The sequence below is a fragment of the Nerophis ophidion genome, linkage group LG13 (assembly GCF_033978795.1).
Source record: "Nerophis ophidion isolate RoL-2023_Sa linkage group LG13, RoL_Noph_v1.0, whole genome shotgun sequence".
Classification (NCBI taxonomy): Eukaryota; Metazoa; Chordata; class Actinopteri; order Syngnathiformes; family Syngnathidae; genus Nerophis; species Nerophis ophidion.
Window position 1 is genome coordinate 28,546,887 of NC_084623.1, and position 16,884 is coordinate 28,563,770.

Genomic DNA, 16,884 nt, shown 5'->3' on the forward strand with positions numbered 1-16,884 from the left:
GGTACTAGGTAGTAAATGTACTTTTGTGTACTACAGAGATCGACCAAGTGCTTCAGAGTGTATCGGTCATCCTTGGCTTTGGCAGCAGCAGCCTTGCACAAGTCCTGAACCCACTGGCACCCGCGGCGTGCGTGAGAGGAGTCTTGGCGCTAAGTGGGCGGCGCCCCCTGAGGACCCCGAGGACAAGGAGAACTTCCTGGAGTCGCCGCGTGCTAAAAGGTTCCGCGTGGACGAGGAAGGGCTTCTTGGAGACGCTGACTTATGAGAAAAGTTTTTAATGTATTTTAAGTGTATTTATACTTTATGACAAATTTACCAGCAGCAAAGATAATCACATTATTGATCAGCCAACCTGACAATTGATTAATATTGATGCTAGTCAGTAAAGATGAATATTGATTAGTTTTTGTATCTGCTTCTTTATATTTGATGTGCAATGAGGGAAACGCTGCTTAGCTTGAATCTTTTCTATTTGTACTTCTTACTCTTATTATATCTAAACTTCAACCGTGCCACATGAAAAACACAACGTACACAGTGTATGCAAGGTTTGGAGCATTTAGCTCAGGGTTTTAAGAAAATAATTTTAAGGTTTCCGCTTTAAGATGGTTCTGCATATAAAAGCCTTTATTTTCTCAGGTGACAAATTACTTTCAATATGTTGTGTATTATTAATGCACCTGCAGAAATGAAACCGGATTTAGCACTTCTGACTAGGATTATTGCAATGATGACGTCTGTACTTTAATGAACAGCTTTTCATTCCTATACTGTTGTTAAGTATTTATATTTATGTGCTGGACTCTGACTTGATATGATTTTTTGTCATACGTCCATGGATTGTTGGAAGCGAATATATTTTTCTGGTTGTGTTGGGAAGTCAAAGTGTGATGTTTGGAAGGTTCTAGAAGGAAGCAGATGCTGCTGATGTTAGGGGGTATAGGTGAGCACGTAAAAAGAGGAGCAGGTAAACAGGTGCATACCGTTGCTATGGTGAGACATTCAAGACACCAAAATGAGTTCCATTGTTGTTTCAATTTGATTTATTGTTCCAAAGTCTGTGTTGTACTGTATTGTCATATTTTACTTGGAATATTGCGGACAATGTGTGAAAAAAGATGCTTGTTTCTTTTAAACCTCATGGTCACGTTTGACAAGCGACACAGGAAGTAGTTCCAACAAGAAGTTGTTCTTGTTGACAGCGACATAAAGAAGATGGATTTGTTCAACAGCAGTTCTGAATTGTTAATTTTTTGTTTGCTACTTTGTTGTAACTTCTTCCCTCTTCAGCTTTTATAATTGACAGATGTTTGACACCAAGTGACCATTAGCACAAGCCAGTGTTCCAGAAATACTTTGTATGAGCAATCTGACTGTAAGAAAACAACTTCATCATGACCAAGCACATGCTATCTACACTAGTGCAAAAAGCTCATTAAAGATTTGTAAGTAATAAAAGTCCTTTGTTGTTTGATTCCACACATTTGATGGTTTTATCTTCAAACAAACTTTTGGGGACATTTTGTCACACTGCTGATGAAATAACTTAATTAATGCAATGAATACATTTTTAATAAACATGCGATCCCGAAAGGGACACGTGGTAGAAAATGGATGAATGGATGGAAAATACCAACAAATTAGCATTAAGTGTAAATAAATTGATTTGGTCAGATCAAATTATGTAATGACAGTTCAAATACTTGTACTTTATGCAGTACTATACATACTTATATATATATATATATGACAGAACTCAATAATGCATATTTATATATATATATATATTTACATAAATATATATTTATATATATATATATTTATATTTACAAAACCCAAAAACAGTGATGTTGGCACATGGCGTAATTCCTAAATAAGGACAAGAATACAATGATTTGCAAATCCTTTTCAACTTATATTCAATTGAATAAACTGCAAGGAAAATATATTTAATTTCTGAAAATAATTTTTTTGGGGCAAATAATCAACTTAGAATTTAATGGCAGCAACGCATTGCAAAAAAGTTAGCGCCTTTCCTTTTAACAACATTCAGTAAATGTTTGGGAACTGAGAAGACCAGTTTGTAAAGCTTTTCAGGTGGAATTATTTCACAATTATGTACAATTTAAGTTGTTCAACAGTCCGGGGTCTCCGTTGTGGTATTTTACACTTCACATTTTTAATGGGAGACAGATCTGGACTACAGGAAGGCCAGTCTAGTAGGTACACTCTTTTACTATGAAGCCACACTGTTGGCTGTGGCTTGGCAGTCTGGCTGAAGTAAGCAGGGGCATCCATGATAACATTGCTTGGATGGCAACATACGATATATTACCAAAAGTATTTGGCCACCCATCCAAATGATCAGAATCAGGTGTTCTAATCACTTGGCCCGGCCACAGGTGTATAAAATCAAGCACTTAGGCATGGAGACTGTTTCCACAAACATTTGTGAAAGAATGGGCCGCTCTCAGGAGCTCAGTGATTTCAAGCGTGGAACTGTCACAGGATGCCACCTCTGCAACAAATCCAGTCGTGTAATTTCCTCGCTCCTAGATATTCCAAAGTCAACTTTTTTTTATAAGAAAATGGAAGAGTTTGGGAACGACAGCAACTCAGTCACAAAGTGGATGGCCAGGTAAAGTGACAGAGGGGTCAGCGGATGCTGAAGTGGATAGTGGCAATTAGGTTGCCGACTTTCTGCACAGTCAGTTGCTACAGAGCTCCAAACTTCATGTGACCTTCCAATTAGCCCACGTACAGTACGCAAAGGGCTTCATGGAATGGGTTTTCATGGTCGAGCAGCTGCATCTCAGCCAGGGGTCGGGAACCTTTTTGACAGAGAGCCACGAAAGCCAAATATTTTAAAATGTATTTCCGTGAGAGCCATATCATATTTTTTTACACTGAATACAACTAAATTTGTGAATTTTTTAAGTAAACTCAACATTTTTAGAGTATTATAAGTCACTAATTATTTTTAATAACATTATTTCTTGAACAGGTGCGGTAGAAAAGTGGGATTAAAATGCGTGCGAATGTTTTGTATTTTGAACGTTATTTTTAACATCGTGATCTCCAGCGGAATTATTCATTACTTATCGTGTTAAGCAATGTAAGCTAAGATTTATCTGAGAGCCAGATGCAGTCATCAAAATAGCCACAGGTTCCCTACACCTGATCTAAGCCATACATCACCAAGTCCAATGCAAAGCATCAGATGCAGTGGCATAAAGCACATCGCCACTGGACTCTAGAGCAGTAGAGACGCCTTCTTTGGAGTGATGAATCACACTTTTCCATCTGGCAATCTGATGGACATGTCTGAGTTTGGAGGTCGTCAGGAGAACGCTACATTTCAGACTGCATTGTACTAAGTGTAAATTTTGGTGGAGGAGCAATTATGGTGTGGGGTTGTTTTTCAGGAGTTGGGCTTGGCCCCTTAGTTCCAGTGAAATTAACTTTGAATACTCCAGGATACCAAAACATTTTGGACGATTCCATGCTCCCATCCTCTTCCAACACGACTGTGCACCAGTGCACAAAGCAGGGTCCAGAAAGACATGGAAGACAGAGTCTGGTGTGGATAAACTTGACTGGCCTGCACAGAGTCCTGACTTGTACCCAATAGAACACTTTGGGATGAATTATAACGGAGACTGAGAGCCAGGCCTTCTCGACCAACATCAGGACCTTACCAATGCGCTATTGAAAGAATGGTCGAAAATTCCTATATATACACTGCGCAACCTTGTGGACAGCCTTCCCAGAAGAGTTGAAGCTGTAATAATCCACAGTTTCCAAAAACAATTTAAAATGTGGACTCGTCAGACCACAGAACACTTTTCCACTTTGCATTTAATGTACTTGCAAAGACAAAACATACCTACATACTAACCTACCTACCTTACATCAGTCCATGTTGGATGAGCTCGGGCCCAGCGAAGCCGGCGGTGTTTCTGGGTGTTGTTGATAAATGGCTTTGCATAGTAGAGTTTTAACCTGCACTTACAGATGTGGTGACTAACTGTAATTACCGACAGTGGTTTTCTGAAGTGTTCCTGAGCCCATGTAGTGATATCCTTTACACACTGATGTTGTTTTTTGATCCAGTACCTCCTGAGGGATAGAAGGTCAAGGGCATTCATTGTTGGTTTTCAGCCTTGCTGCTTACATGCAGTAATTTCTCCAAATTCTCTAAACCTCTTGATATTTCGGACCGTAGATGGTGAAATCCCTAAATTCCTGGCAATAGCTGGTTGAGAAATGTTGTTCTAGAACAATTTGCTCATGCATTTGTTCACAAAGTGGTGACCCTCGCTCTATCCTTGTTTGTGAATGACTGAGCATTTAATGGAAGCTGCATTTATATACAATCATGACACCTACCTGTTCCCAATGAGCCTGTTCACCTGTAGGATGTTCCAAATAAGTGTTTGGTGAGCATTCCTCAACTTTTGTCACTTGTGCCAGCTTTTTTGAAACATGTTGCAGGCATCAAATTCCAAAGGAGCTAATATTTGCAGAAATAAAGTTTTCCAGTTCGAACGTTAAGTATCTTGTCTTTGCAGTGTATTCAATTGAATATAGATTTAAAAGGGTTTGCAAAATCATTGTATTATGTTTTTATTCACGTTTTACACAAGTGTCAACTTAACTGGTTTTGGATTTTGTATACCGTATTTCCTTGAATTGCTGCCGGGGGGCTAATTAATTTAAAACCTCTTCTCACTCCTGCGCTTACCAAAGGTATGCAGTAAAAATTTGAGTGTCATGTAAGCTTGGACCTTAAATCCTACTGAATAGCTCTTAACCTTCTTCCCTTTATGCGATTTCAAATTACCGGTATTGAAATCAGCCTCCCCCATTTTGAAAATGATGACAGGGGAAGTGTCACTAGTGATGTCACGAGTTTGACCAGGCGGTAATACTAAGCATGCGCAATTATTTTGGGAAGCGAGTTTGACCCGGCAGTAATTCAAGGCAGGCGCATACTATATGCCCTGCGGCAATTCAAGGAAATACGGTATATATGAAAAAGTACAAATACGTGTTCATGTTGTACAATGTAATATATATATATATATATATATATATATATATCTGTTGGTCTGCCCGTGCGCCGCCCAACTCACACACAGCATCTGGTTTAGGACATATATATATATATATATATATATATATATGTATGTATATATACACATACATTACATATAATAAATATATATATATATATAAATAAATGCTTATGAAAGCAAAAGTACACATAGGTGGACTTCATGTCGTACATTGTAATTTTTATATTGTATGAGTTTTGCAAAAAGAGTGTAGTAAAAGAAAGAATGAAAAGAGTAAGATTCAATGATCCTTTGTAGATTCTTTAGATGACAAGCTTTGAGCAGACACATAACATATATATACATGTTTTTTTAGCACATGCAACTTTACTTAATTAGTCAGAAGTCCTGGATGACCCTGAAGTGATTTTCAAGCGAAGGTGGTTCATCTTCAAAGTGGATTTTGTGGAATGGACTTGCTCCAAACTCTTCTAGGGTCTCGATGAAGCTTCTGTGCTCACGACCGACCCAAGCCCGCATGGGGTCACGCACCTCGTACGGGGTAACATGTACGTGGATGCCAATTCCGCTGTTGGCCAGCTGGCGTAGCACTTGCTTGTCTGTCACCCAGGTTTCACTTCCTCCTGGGTGTCCACCGTCCAGCCAGAACATGTTCGAGATGCTTTGGACAAAGTCCCGCATCTGTCGGTCTGCCCGTGCGCCGCCCAACTCACACAGCATCTGGTTTAGGACAACGCAGCCTTTGCTGAAACCTACTACGGTCAAAGAAAACCCTGCTGGGATGCTGGCAGTGTCTCCTTGTGGATGGAAGCCATTCGGCAGGCCGGCTCGTGCCATAGCGTGGCTCAGCAGCGCCCTGCAAGCCAGACCAGACTCAAAATCAACTTTCAGTTGAACAAGTTCCACAAGAAGGAAGTTAGATTTTTTACAGTGGTGGTCAGCCAGTTGGCCTCACAGTCAGGAGGGAGAGGGTTGGAATCTCTAACACGGAGCTCAACACTAGGAATGCTTACTTTATCAACCTGTTTCCACTAACCAGTCCCGGCATATAAAGTCGGCTGGGGTAGACTCCCGCTCACCTGAGATGCAATAGAGATTGAACCAATGTTCGCCAAGTAAATGCTAACATATATCCAAAGTCAAGAAATTTACCATAATGATGGAATAAAATTAAAAAATAGGCCGATTGTGCTGCATTAAAATGTTTTTTTAAATTTGCAAAATAATCCTGTATTTTTTATTTATTTTAACTTCGACAATATTCCTGTATTAACAGTAAATAACCACAAATACAGTTTTCAGAATAAAAGGTGATTTACGGTTATTCACCTCATTGGAAAGTTTATAGTTTGCAAAGTATTCACAACAGTTAATAATTACAAATAAAAAACTTTTTTTGAAGGGAATGACAGAAGTATTTCAAGTAAGTTAAATAGTACAGATCAAGGCTATTTAACTGGCGGCCCGAAAATGACATCACACTGACCTTAAGTTCAGTTATAAACTTGGGAGAGACGCTCACATTTTAGCGGCACATTCCTGAAAACACTAATGCGTTGTCATATAAATGATCTTTGACTAACATTTCTTAAAAACAGCTGACTGCTCCTGTTGTATAAATGACCTTAGACCAGAGTAAACGTATTGTTTCTGTTTCCACATTTGATGAAGTAAAACTTGTAAGGTATGACGGATCCTTCATTGACATTTGAACTTCCTGAGAGTCAGCGTCCTCTACAGCGGACATTTGTGTTTTGTATAACTTGAGCCTCCCCCGCGACCCTGACAGGGAGAAGCGGAAGATAATGGATGGATGAATAACTATTAATCTTGACAACTTTTAACTAACTTCCACTGCAGGGGATGCTAATTCTCAGAATATAAACAGTAAATATGGTTGTGATGGGGGAATTCCTTAACTTTCTGTAAATGTGACCCCAACAACTATTACAACTACTACAATTATTACAACTACAAACCCCGTTTCCATATGAGTTGGGAAATTGTGTTGGATGTAAATATAAACGGAATGACATTATTTGCAAATCGTTTCCAACCCATATTCAGTTGAATATGCTACAGAGGCACCAGCGCCCCTCGCGACCCCAAAAGGAATAAGCGGTAGAAATGGATGGATGAATGGACAACATATTTGATGTTCAAAATGATAAAAAATTTTTTTTGCAAATAATCATTAACTATAGAATTTGATGCCATTAACACGTGACAATAAGTTGGGAAAGGCGGCAATAAATACTGATAAAGTTGAGGAATGCTCATCAACCCCACAGGTGTGCAGGCTAATTGGGAACAGGTGGGTGCCATGATAGGGTATAAAAACAGCTTCCCAAAAAATGCTCAGTCTTTCACAAGAAAGGTTGGGGCGAGGTACACCCCTTTGTCCACAACATAGCATGTTCTATATGTTATAGTTATTTGAATTACTCTTACCATAATATGTTACGTTAACATGCCAGGCACGTTCTCAGATATTATTTATGAGTCATATAACGTACACTTATTCAGCCTGTTCACTATTCTTTATTTATTTTAAATTGCCTTTCAAATGTCTATTCTTGGTGTTGGTTTTTATCAAATAAATTTCCCCAAAAAATGCACCTTATACTCCAGTGCGACTTATATGTTTTTTTCCTTCTTTATTGTGCATTTTCGGCAGGAGCGACTTATACTCCGAAAAATACAGTAAATGTTATATTTTTATCAACATGTGATAGCAGGGACCCTGTCATTCAAAACTTGGCTGCTACATTACTAATTTATAATGTAACTAGCTGAAAAAAATAGTACAATAGAAATAGGAGCGACTATTCATCCCTGAACACCATGGAGTTCATGTAGGCTTTATGATGCAGTTACATTATTATATAAACTATTAGAGACAGCTTTAGGAAACTCTTCATTTACCATCATGTTGTTTTTTTGCTGCTTTAACACAGAAAAAGGTAGAGTGAAATAACTTAGTTGTTAACTGTAGGTAAATAATGCTAGTTTTTCTCTCAGACAGACAGGGCTTTGCTGTCCGTATCACGCACACACCGCACAGTGAGCTAATGTTATGCTAAAAGCTAATTAGCCTTCACCTCATGGACTGTGAGCGAGCTGAGCTGCTGCTTATGTTTCTAGAACGTCAACAGGCTCATAGCGATGTTACTAGTAGTTGACTGGGAGGTGTTTATTATAATTTGGGGAGAGTCTGCTGCCTTATGCTTACCTGCTTATCTCTCTGCTCACCCCACCACAGGAATACTGATTCCATGCGCTCCGAATACGCTCTGCTGATTGGCTGTTACATGCGCTCTGAATATTATTTTACTGTTATACTGTTATATTGTTATTCCCATTGTTTTTATTCTTTTTGTAATATTTCTCAATTTTGTTTCCTTTAAAACCCCCATTATTTACTTTTTTCTTCAAATTGATCTCAACTCTGTACACTGCTGCTGGAATTTTAATTTTCCTGAAGGAACTCTCCTGAAGGAATCAATAATGTACTATCTATCTATCTATCTATGCACTACTGATTGGCTGTTACATGCGCTCTGAATACGAACTGCTGAATGGCTGTTGCTGCTCTGCGTGTAATCAATCAGTTGGTTCTGTGGGATAATGATGGGTGCATACTGACAGAGGCAGAACTAAGCGGAGCAGCTTGTTAAGACTTAAGTTTAGGTGGTGGCTCTTTGTTGTTAAGGCGGCCGCCTTAAGAACCCATAACACCCATCCATCCATCCATTTCCTACCGCTTGTGTCTTTCGGGGTCGCGGGGGGTGCTGGAGCCTATCTCAGCTGCAATCGGGCGGAAGGCGGAGTACACCCTGGACAGGTCGCCACCACATGATCGCAGGGCGTTCGGATCAAAATTTCATTTAATTGAGACGTTTGGTCAATGCCCATAGTCATTCGGATTGTAGAACATGAAAACACATCTTCCAAAATTCGGGTTAGAATTATCCTTACGGCGCATGTCTTTGATGTCGGCTTTCCTTTGGTGGTGGAGCTGTGACTAAATTAAATAGTCTTGGAATTAAGCAATTGTCTTGCTGTTGTCTACCACATTCAACATGTACAGACGTAGCGTTATATACTGTTGAGTGTGCTGTTTTAAAACGGGACTAGCAAAAACAAAAGTTTAGTATTGAGTGTCATGTGTCGATGTAACAATGCAAGGGAGGTTTGGGGGTTAAACCACCAAAAATGCTTCCCGAGCGTGGCACCGCTGCTGCTCACTACTTCCCCTCACCTCCCAGGGGGTGAATTAGGGGATGGGTCAACTGCAGAGGACAGATTTGGCCACACATAGTGTGTGTGACAATGATTGGTCCTTTATCATTAACTTAACAATAAAAAAGATAGGATCCAGTTGTCGTCTCAGCCAGCGAGTTGTTTTAAGTGCTAAATGCTAGCCTCATCACAACATAAAACACAAAACAGCTCCACTTAAAAAAGAAAAAGGTAAAACAAAAGAAGTGAACAGAAGGAAAAAATTATAAAAACATACAGTGATAACGTCGAACAAGCAGAAATGCACAAAACCTTGTTTGTTTACAGTGGAAGTCTAATGCTTCTTCAGCATCTGCAGTGAGCAAACTCGTCCAAAAGATGGCGCCATAGCAGAAATAACACCTTTTTGTTATGTTCTGCGTACGTCAAAGTAAAGTATTCCGATTCAAGGTGAGATGCATGAAAATGCACGTCATAATCAGATCATTTTTTTCAGGGTCCATATGTATATGTGTACATCAACATTCTCATCTGATGATCCAATTAAATAAATGTTGTTTCATGTACACATTGCTACTTTGTCAAAAACAAGTTATCACTAAAATGTGAAAGAAGACTAACAACCTGAGGTGGCGAAGAGCTCCAGCGTTGTGTGAGTATGGAGCGTGTTGTGGTGCTCCAAACAAGTTACTCTCTACAAAGTTGTGGTAGGAGCTGAACTTGTGTAAGTACATGCGTGACGCTCGTATCACCCAAATGTGGTCTTGAGGGAAACGAGCACCCAGCATCATCGCCACCTGCTCCAGACTCCAGGACAGCCATTGGACACCCTCTGGCTGCAGGACCATCTCATCTTGAAAGTTCTGAACAACAGAAAAAAACACACTATTTTACACAACATTATACCCCGCTTTCCGCCCGATTGTAGCTGAGATAGGCGCCAGCGCCCCCCGCGACCCCGAAAGGGAATAAGCGGTAGAAAATGGATGGATGGATACAACTCACTTCACGTTACTGGTTTGATTCACCAATACATCATTTTAATCCTGAAACTGTAATCCCATAACACAAACACCATAAAAGCACCACACCCAAACAAATAATCTGGAATACAACACACAAGCGCCATGAAGAACAAACATTCAAATGTGGGTTTCTTATGTATTCAGTACTACCGCCATCCCACAGGGGACAAAAGGAGGCATATGCGTAACAATGAAACAGCAGTGGGGTGAGTAGAAGAAGACTACTAATTCAACCCTGACAAAAATCTAAACAAATTGCAAAAATCAGACTTCTTACAACAACTGACAACAAAGTATGAATGTCAAGTGCTCGACTCATTGTTTGCTATCAGACCTTTTAAGCAAAGGACACAGATGAAAGAATGGTACCAATACTTTTTTAAAGGCATTATAGTATAGTATAATATATATAGTACCGATTTCAAACAATAAGTATCGCGGTACTTTATTAGTACCGGTATACTGAACAACCCTAGTATATATATATATATATATATATATATATATACATATATATATATATATATATATACATATATATATATATATATATATATATATATACACACGACATAGCTCGGTTGGTAGAGTGGCCGTGCCAGCAACTTGAGGGTTGCAGGTTCGATCCCCGCTTCCGCCATCCTAGTCACTGCCGTTGTGTCCTTGGGCAAGACACTTTACCCACCTGCTCCCAGTGCCACCCACACTGCTTTAAATGTAACTTAGATATTGGGTTTCACTATGTAAAGCGCTTTGAGTCACTAGAGAAAAGCGCTATATAAATATAATTCACTTCACTTCACTTCACACACACATATATGTATATATACATATATATGTATGTATACATGTATATATATATATATAAATATACATACATACATCATATATATATATATATATATATATACATACATATATATTTGTATGTATACATATATGTATACACCGATTTTTCTGACTATAAGTCGCTGTTTTTTTTCATAGTTTGGAGCGACTTATGTGTGGAATTATTCACACATTACCGTAAAATATCAAATAATATTATTTAGCTCATTCACGTAAGAGACTAGACGTATAAGATTTGATGGGATTTAGCGATTAAGAGTGACGGATTGTTTGGTAAACGTATAGCATGTTCCATATGTTATAGTTATTTGAATGACTCTTACCATAATACGTTACGTTAAACTTACCAGGCACCTTCTCAGTTGGTTATTTACGCGTCATATAACGTACCCCTATTCAGCCTGTTGTTCACTATTCTTTATTTATTTTAAATTGCCTTTAAAATGTCTATTCTTGGTGTTGGGTTTTATCAAATAAATTCCCCCTAAAAATGCGACTTATACTCCATTGAGACTTATACATGTTTTTTTCCTTCTTTATTGTGCATTTTCGGCAGGTGCGACTTATACTCCGGAGTAATTTATACTCCGAAAAATACGATATATGTATACATACATACATACATATATATATATATATATATATATATATATATATATATATATATATATATATATATATATATATATATATATATATACATATATATACATACATATATATACATATATATATACATACATACATATATATATATATATAAATATATATACATACATGCATACATACATACATACACATATATGCATACATACATAGATAAACACATACATACATACATATATATACATATATATACACATATATATATATATATATATATACACATTTATATATATATATATATTTATACATACATATATATATATACTGTATATACATACATATATATACATATATATATATATATATATATCTTGATTGGATTATCCAGAGAATAGTGCTCGATACAGTGGTAGAGCGCAATATGTAGGTGTGGGAAAGTATGCTGACAACACAAAGTAGTGGGCCTCATCTGTGACATTCACGTAAAAGACAAAGACATGGACTACAGGAAGGAGGTGAAACATCTGGTTGAACCAACAACCTGATCCTGAACGTCGACAAGACCAAGGAGATCATCGTCAACTTAAGGAAGCACCAATCCACCCACGTTCCACTCTTCATCAACGGCACAGCGGAGGAGATAGTAAGCAGCACTAAGTTCTTGGGGGTGCAGATAACTGACAATATGACCTGGTCCCTACATCGGAGCTCTTGTAAAAAGAGCTTAGCAGCGCATGCACTTTTAGCGTCGGATGAAAAAAGCACAGCTCCCTCCCCCCATTCTCAATCGCTGTCAATCGACTCCTGCAAACATGCCAAACATGTTCTGGTCCTTTCCCTGTCTGAAAGCCTACGGGATTAATATTTTTAAACATCTTGCAGATGCACTACATTTTAAGTTGACACCTTATGCAGAATTGGTTATTTTTGGAATTCCACCAAACTATCAAAAAATTAAGCAGACTTTTAGGGATAGTATCGCCTTTGCATCATTAATAGCTCGTAGAAAGATTTTATTGTAGTGGAAATCACAGTTTGCTACCGAGGCCTCCCTATGGCTTAAGGACCTCATATTTTTCTGAGAGATTTATAGAAAATTTAGTATATTCTGAAAGGTACACCAAAACAATTTGACTTGACCTGGGACTGTATAATTAGTTACATAGCTAAATTAAAAACACTATAGGATAAATGTGACATTAACTGTTGACAATGAAATTTTCCACTTACGTCAACTCTTTTTTTAATTTTCTTGTTTTTATTCAGTGACACTTCTCTGTATATTTGTTTGTGTTTTATTTTTGTTGTTGTTGGAAAAATTGTATTTTATTTTTTGGGGGGCAAGGTGATACAAAAAACGTGTCTGTTTTCTCAGTACCTGTTTTATGGTTTCCCTAACAAATTAATAAATAAATATTATTTTTTTTAAATGAAGTGAAACAATGTACAAAAATGATCCACTTTAAGAAACTATTCAAACTACAAGTGTTTACTAAATACAAAGAAGAACAATCTTGGTAAACATCTTAAACTTTAAGAAGGACATATTTTATTTATTTATTTATCTTATTATAAATGACTTACCAGGTTACGAAGAAATCCGGTGTATTAACACTACACTGATTGTTATATGTAAAATGTTTGAAATGTGTACACATAGAGTACAGAGAGTCAATATACGTGTATGTAACTGATATGAAGTGAAAAAGAGGTAGGATTAAATAAACCTTGCTTCTTCCTTCTCATTTTTGGACATGGTGTAAAGAAAATGTAAAAATGTGATGCATTATTTGTAATCTATTATGTTCAAATACCACCAATCAGAATCTGAATAATAACTTAAATAGAATATAATATAAATAGGGTAGGTTATAAATAGCATAGGTTGATAGAAACACGTTATAAATAAAATGGAATAAATTGGATAGATCATGAAGAAATAGAATTATACGTCATTTAGTAGAATTGTACCTAGCTTATTCATGTATTCACCTGAATGTCTCCGTGGAAGAAGACCAGATGTTTGTTGACTTGAGGTCCTTCAGGCTTGAGGAGGAGGAGGTCGTTTTTCATGTGGGTTGTGGTTCCACACACAGCCAGCAATTTATGGATCATTCGGCCAGTTGGACAGCTGGAGGATGCATGCAGTCGTGGAGTAGAAGCCATTGCTTTGAAGACCAGGCGAGACAAATTCCCAATGAAAACTTAAGAGACAGGCTCTCAGGTAGCATTTAATTTGCTGCTCTGCAAGCTAACGTTAGCCACCTCTGCTAAACATCGTTTTCTTTGTCGCTTTAACGCCACCCTACTAATGGCCTTATTTTGCTATTATTATTGTGTATTGTCTTCTTGAAGATAATCATCTTATCGTGTATCAATCTCAAATGAAAGTGGGTCATATGCAAGTATTCTCGTTGCTTATTTCATTTTATTTGCCCACAGAGAGACGCTGTTTTTTTTCCAGACATGCTCGTGTAGTGGCGATTAACCGCCTTAGTGCGCATGTCAGTGACGTCAACTTTGGCAACCCAAAGAAACTGCACAGGCTTCAAGATGATTACTGTCTTGATTTCCTCTTCGGCCGTGAAAACGAGAAAGAATACATTTAATCTTCAATTGACAATACATTTAATCGTTTAATTCCTCCCAAAATATTGAAAAATAAGTTTGCTTTTTTAAACCGTAAAAAATTATATATATTAAAATAAGTCAAATTGAACAAGATAAAACCACATTTCCAGTTATGCCTAAACAGAAAAGGACTACTTTGTAATTGACCTGGACTAATGCAGCTGAGATAGGCTCCAGCACCCCTGCGACCCCGTAAGGGACAAGCGGTAGAAAATGAATGGATGAATGGATAATGTTATGTTAGTTTGTTAAAAATCTAATGTCACACTTTATAAACACTTTGAGGACCGGTGTTCTGGCAGGCGATGCAAGCAGGGCACAATCTGTTGCAGGGGGTGCCAAATTGTAGAATCTACAGATAAAATAAAGAAATGTAATTGATTCGCACCTTCTCTCTCGTATTACCACTCGCAACGGTCCGCTGGCATCACAGCTAAAGTTACCATGTCGCTACCTCTCTGCTCCGTGGGAACGAGTGACGTTGCACATGTGACAGTATGTGACACATGTAGAAAGGTGCGCTTGTTTTAAGTCTCTGTGAGAAGGGGAGACAAGAAAGAGTGGGAAACGCACGCAGTGTAATGCCCGCAGCCAAAAGCAACTACGTGAGAACATACACTCGAATGACACGATATAGTCCTTTTCTATATCGCACGGAGACAAACCTGCGGTTTATCGAGTATATCCATATATCGCCCAGCCCTAATATATATACAAACCCCGTTTCCATATGAGTTGGGAAATTGTGTTAGATGTAAATATAAATGGAATACAATGATTTTTGCAAATCTTTTTCAACCCATATGCAGTTGAATGCACTACAAAGACAACATATTTGATGTTCAAACTCATAAACTTTATTTTTTTTTTGCAAATAATAATCAACTTAGAATTTCATGGCTGCTACATGTGCCAAAGTAGTTGGGAAAGGGAATTTTCCCCACTGTGTTACATCACCTTTTCTTTTAACAACACTCAATACAAGTTTGGGAACTGAGGAAGCTAATTGTTGAAGATTTGAAAGTGGAATTCTTTCTTATTCTTGTTTTATGTAGAGCTTTAGTCGTTCAACAGTTCGGGGTCTCCGCTGTCGTATTTTACGCTTTATAATACGCCACACATTTTCGATGGGAGACAGATCTGGATTGCAGGAGGGCCAGGAAAGTACCAGCACTCTTTTAGTACAAAACCACGCTGTTGTAACGTGGCTTGGCATTTTCCTGCTGAAATAAGCAGGGGTGTCCATGATAACGTTGCTTGGATGACAATATATGTAGCTCCAAAACCTGTATGGACAATTCAGCAATAATGGTGCCTTCACAGATGTGTAAGTTACCCATGCCTTGGGCACTAATACACCCCCATACCATCACAGATGCTCGTTTTTGAACTTTGCGCCTATAACAATCCGGATGGTTATTTTCCTCTTTGTTCTGGAGGACACCACGTCCACAGTTTCCAAAAACAATTTGAAGTGTTGACTCGTCAGACCACAGAACACTTTTCCACTTTGCATCAGTCCATCTTAGATGACAGTGGCGTTCTTTGGTGTTGTTGATAAATGGGTTTTGCTTTGCATAGGAGAGTTTTAACTTGCACTTACAGATGTAGAAACCAACTGTAGTTACTGACAGTGGTTTTATGATGTGTTCCTGAGCCCGTGTGGTGATATCCTTTACACACTGATGTCGGTTTTTGATGCAGTACCACCTGAGGGATCAAAGGTCCATAATAGCATGGCTTACGTGCAGTGATTTCTCCAGATTCTCTGAACCTTTTGATGATTTTATGGACCGTAGATGGTAAAATCCCTAAATTTCTTGCAATAACTCGTTGAGAAATGTTGTTCTAAAACTGTTCAACAATTTGCTTACAAATTGGTGACCCTCGCTCCATCTTTGTTTGTGAAATACTTCATATTTCACGGAAGCTGCTTTTATACCCAATCATGGCACCCACCTGTTCCCAATTAGCCTGCACACCTGTGGGATGTTCCAAATAAGTGTTTGATGAGCAATTCTCAACATTATCAGTATTTATTGGCACCTTTCCCAACTTCTTTGTCACGTGTTGCTGGCATCAAATTCTAAAGTTAATGAATATTTGCACAAAAAAAAATGTTAATCAGTTTGAACAACAAATATGTTGTCTTCTTAGCATATTCAAGTGAATATGGGTTGAAATTGATTTGCAAATTATTGTATTCCGTTTGTATTTACATCTAACACAATTTCCCAACTCATATGGAAACGGGGTTTGTGTGTGTGTATATATATATATATATATATATATATATATATATATACATATGTCCCGCAGCACTTTGCTGTTAAGGCGAGCACCACCGCCTTAACTAAAGTCTTACCAAGCTGCTCTGCTTAGTACGTCTCTGCACCACCCACTATTGTCCACCCACAGAACCATCTGATTGGTTACAAGCAGAGCGGTAACAG

The 16,884-nt window shown here is 38.0% G+C and overlaps 3 protein-coding genes across 5 annotated transcripts in view; 2 read left to right on the forward strand and 1 right to left on the reverse strand.

The window, feature by feature from the left end:
• The window catches only part of stk17b (serine/threonine kinase 17b (apoptosis-inducing)), a 32,441-nt gene extending 30,983 nt beyond the window's left edge, over positions 1-1,458 (forward strand). The window contains exon 7 of the mRNA XM_061918722.1: positions 37-1,458. Within this exon, the coding sequence (XP_061774706.1) occupies positions 37-265 (229 nt within the window). The 3' untranslated portion in view covers positions 266-1,458. The remainder of the gene's footprint in view (positions 1-36) is intronic.
• A 3,894-nt stretch (positions 1,459-5,352) lies between these two features.
• Positions 5,353-14,307, reverse strand: lg13h2orf69 (linkage group 13 C2orf69 homolog). 2 transcript variants are annotated; one of them, XM_061918727.1, is made up of 3 exons: positions 13,793-14,307; positions 10,053-10,183; positions 5,353-5,934 (listed from the first exon to the last, which is right to left on the reverse strand). In XM_061918727.1, exons 1-3 carry the CDS (start codon positions 13,964-13,966, stop codon positions 5,457-5,459), a joined length of 783 nt encoding a protein of 260 aa, XP_061774711.1. In that variant the 5' UTR covers positions 13,967-14,307; the 3' UTR covers positions 5,353-5,456. The 2 variants fall into 2 exon arrangements, with proteins under 2 accessions (XP_061774711.1, XP_061774710.1); XM_061918726.1 differs by having other exon boundaries at positions 9,945-10,183; positions 13,793-14,304.
• ftcdnl1 (formiminotransferase cyclodeaminase N-terminal like 1) overlaps positions 13,831-16,884 on the forward strand; it is a 48,614-nt gene continuing 45,560 nt past the window's right edge. For both annotated transcript variants that reach the window (XM_061918723.1, XM_061918725.1), the window contains exon 1: positions 13,831-14,024. The gene's annotated coding sequence lies outside the window, so the exon portion shown is untranslated. The remainder of the gene's footprint in view (positions 14,025-16,884) is intronic.

Coding starts and splice junctions, on each gene's coding strand:
- lg13h2orf69 (XM_061918726.1), bottom strand. CDS start 13,966: ATGGCTTCTACTCCACGACTGCATGCATCCTCCAGCTGTCCAACTGGC. Junction 10,184..13,792: donor TCTTCCACGGAGACATTCAG/GTGAATACATGA, acceptor TCTGTTGTTCAG/AACTTTCAAGATGAGATGGT. Junction 5,935..9,944: donor GGAGCTCTTCGCCACCTCAG/GTTGTTAGTCTT, acceptor TCTGGCTTGCAG/GGCGCTGCTGAGCCACGCTA.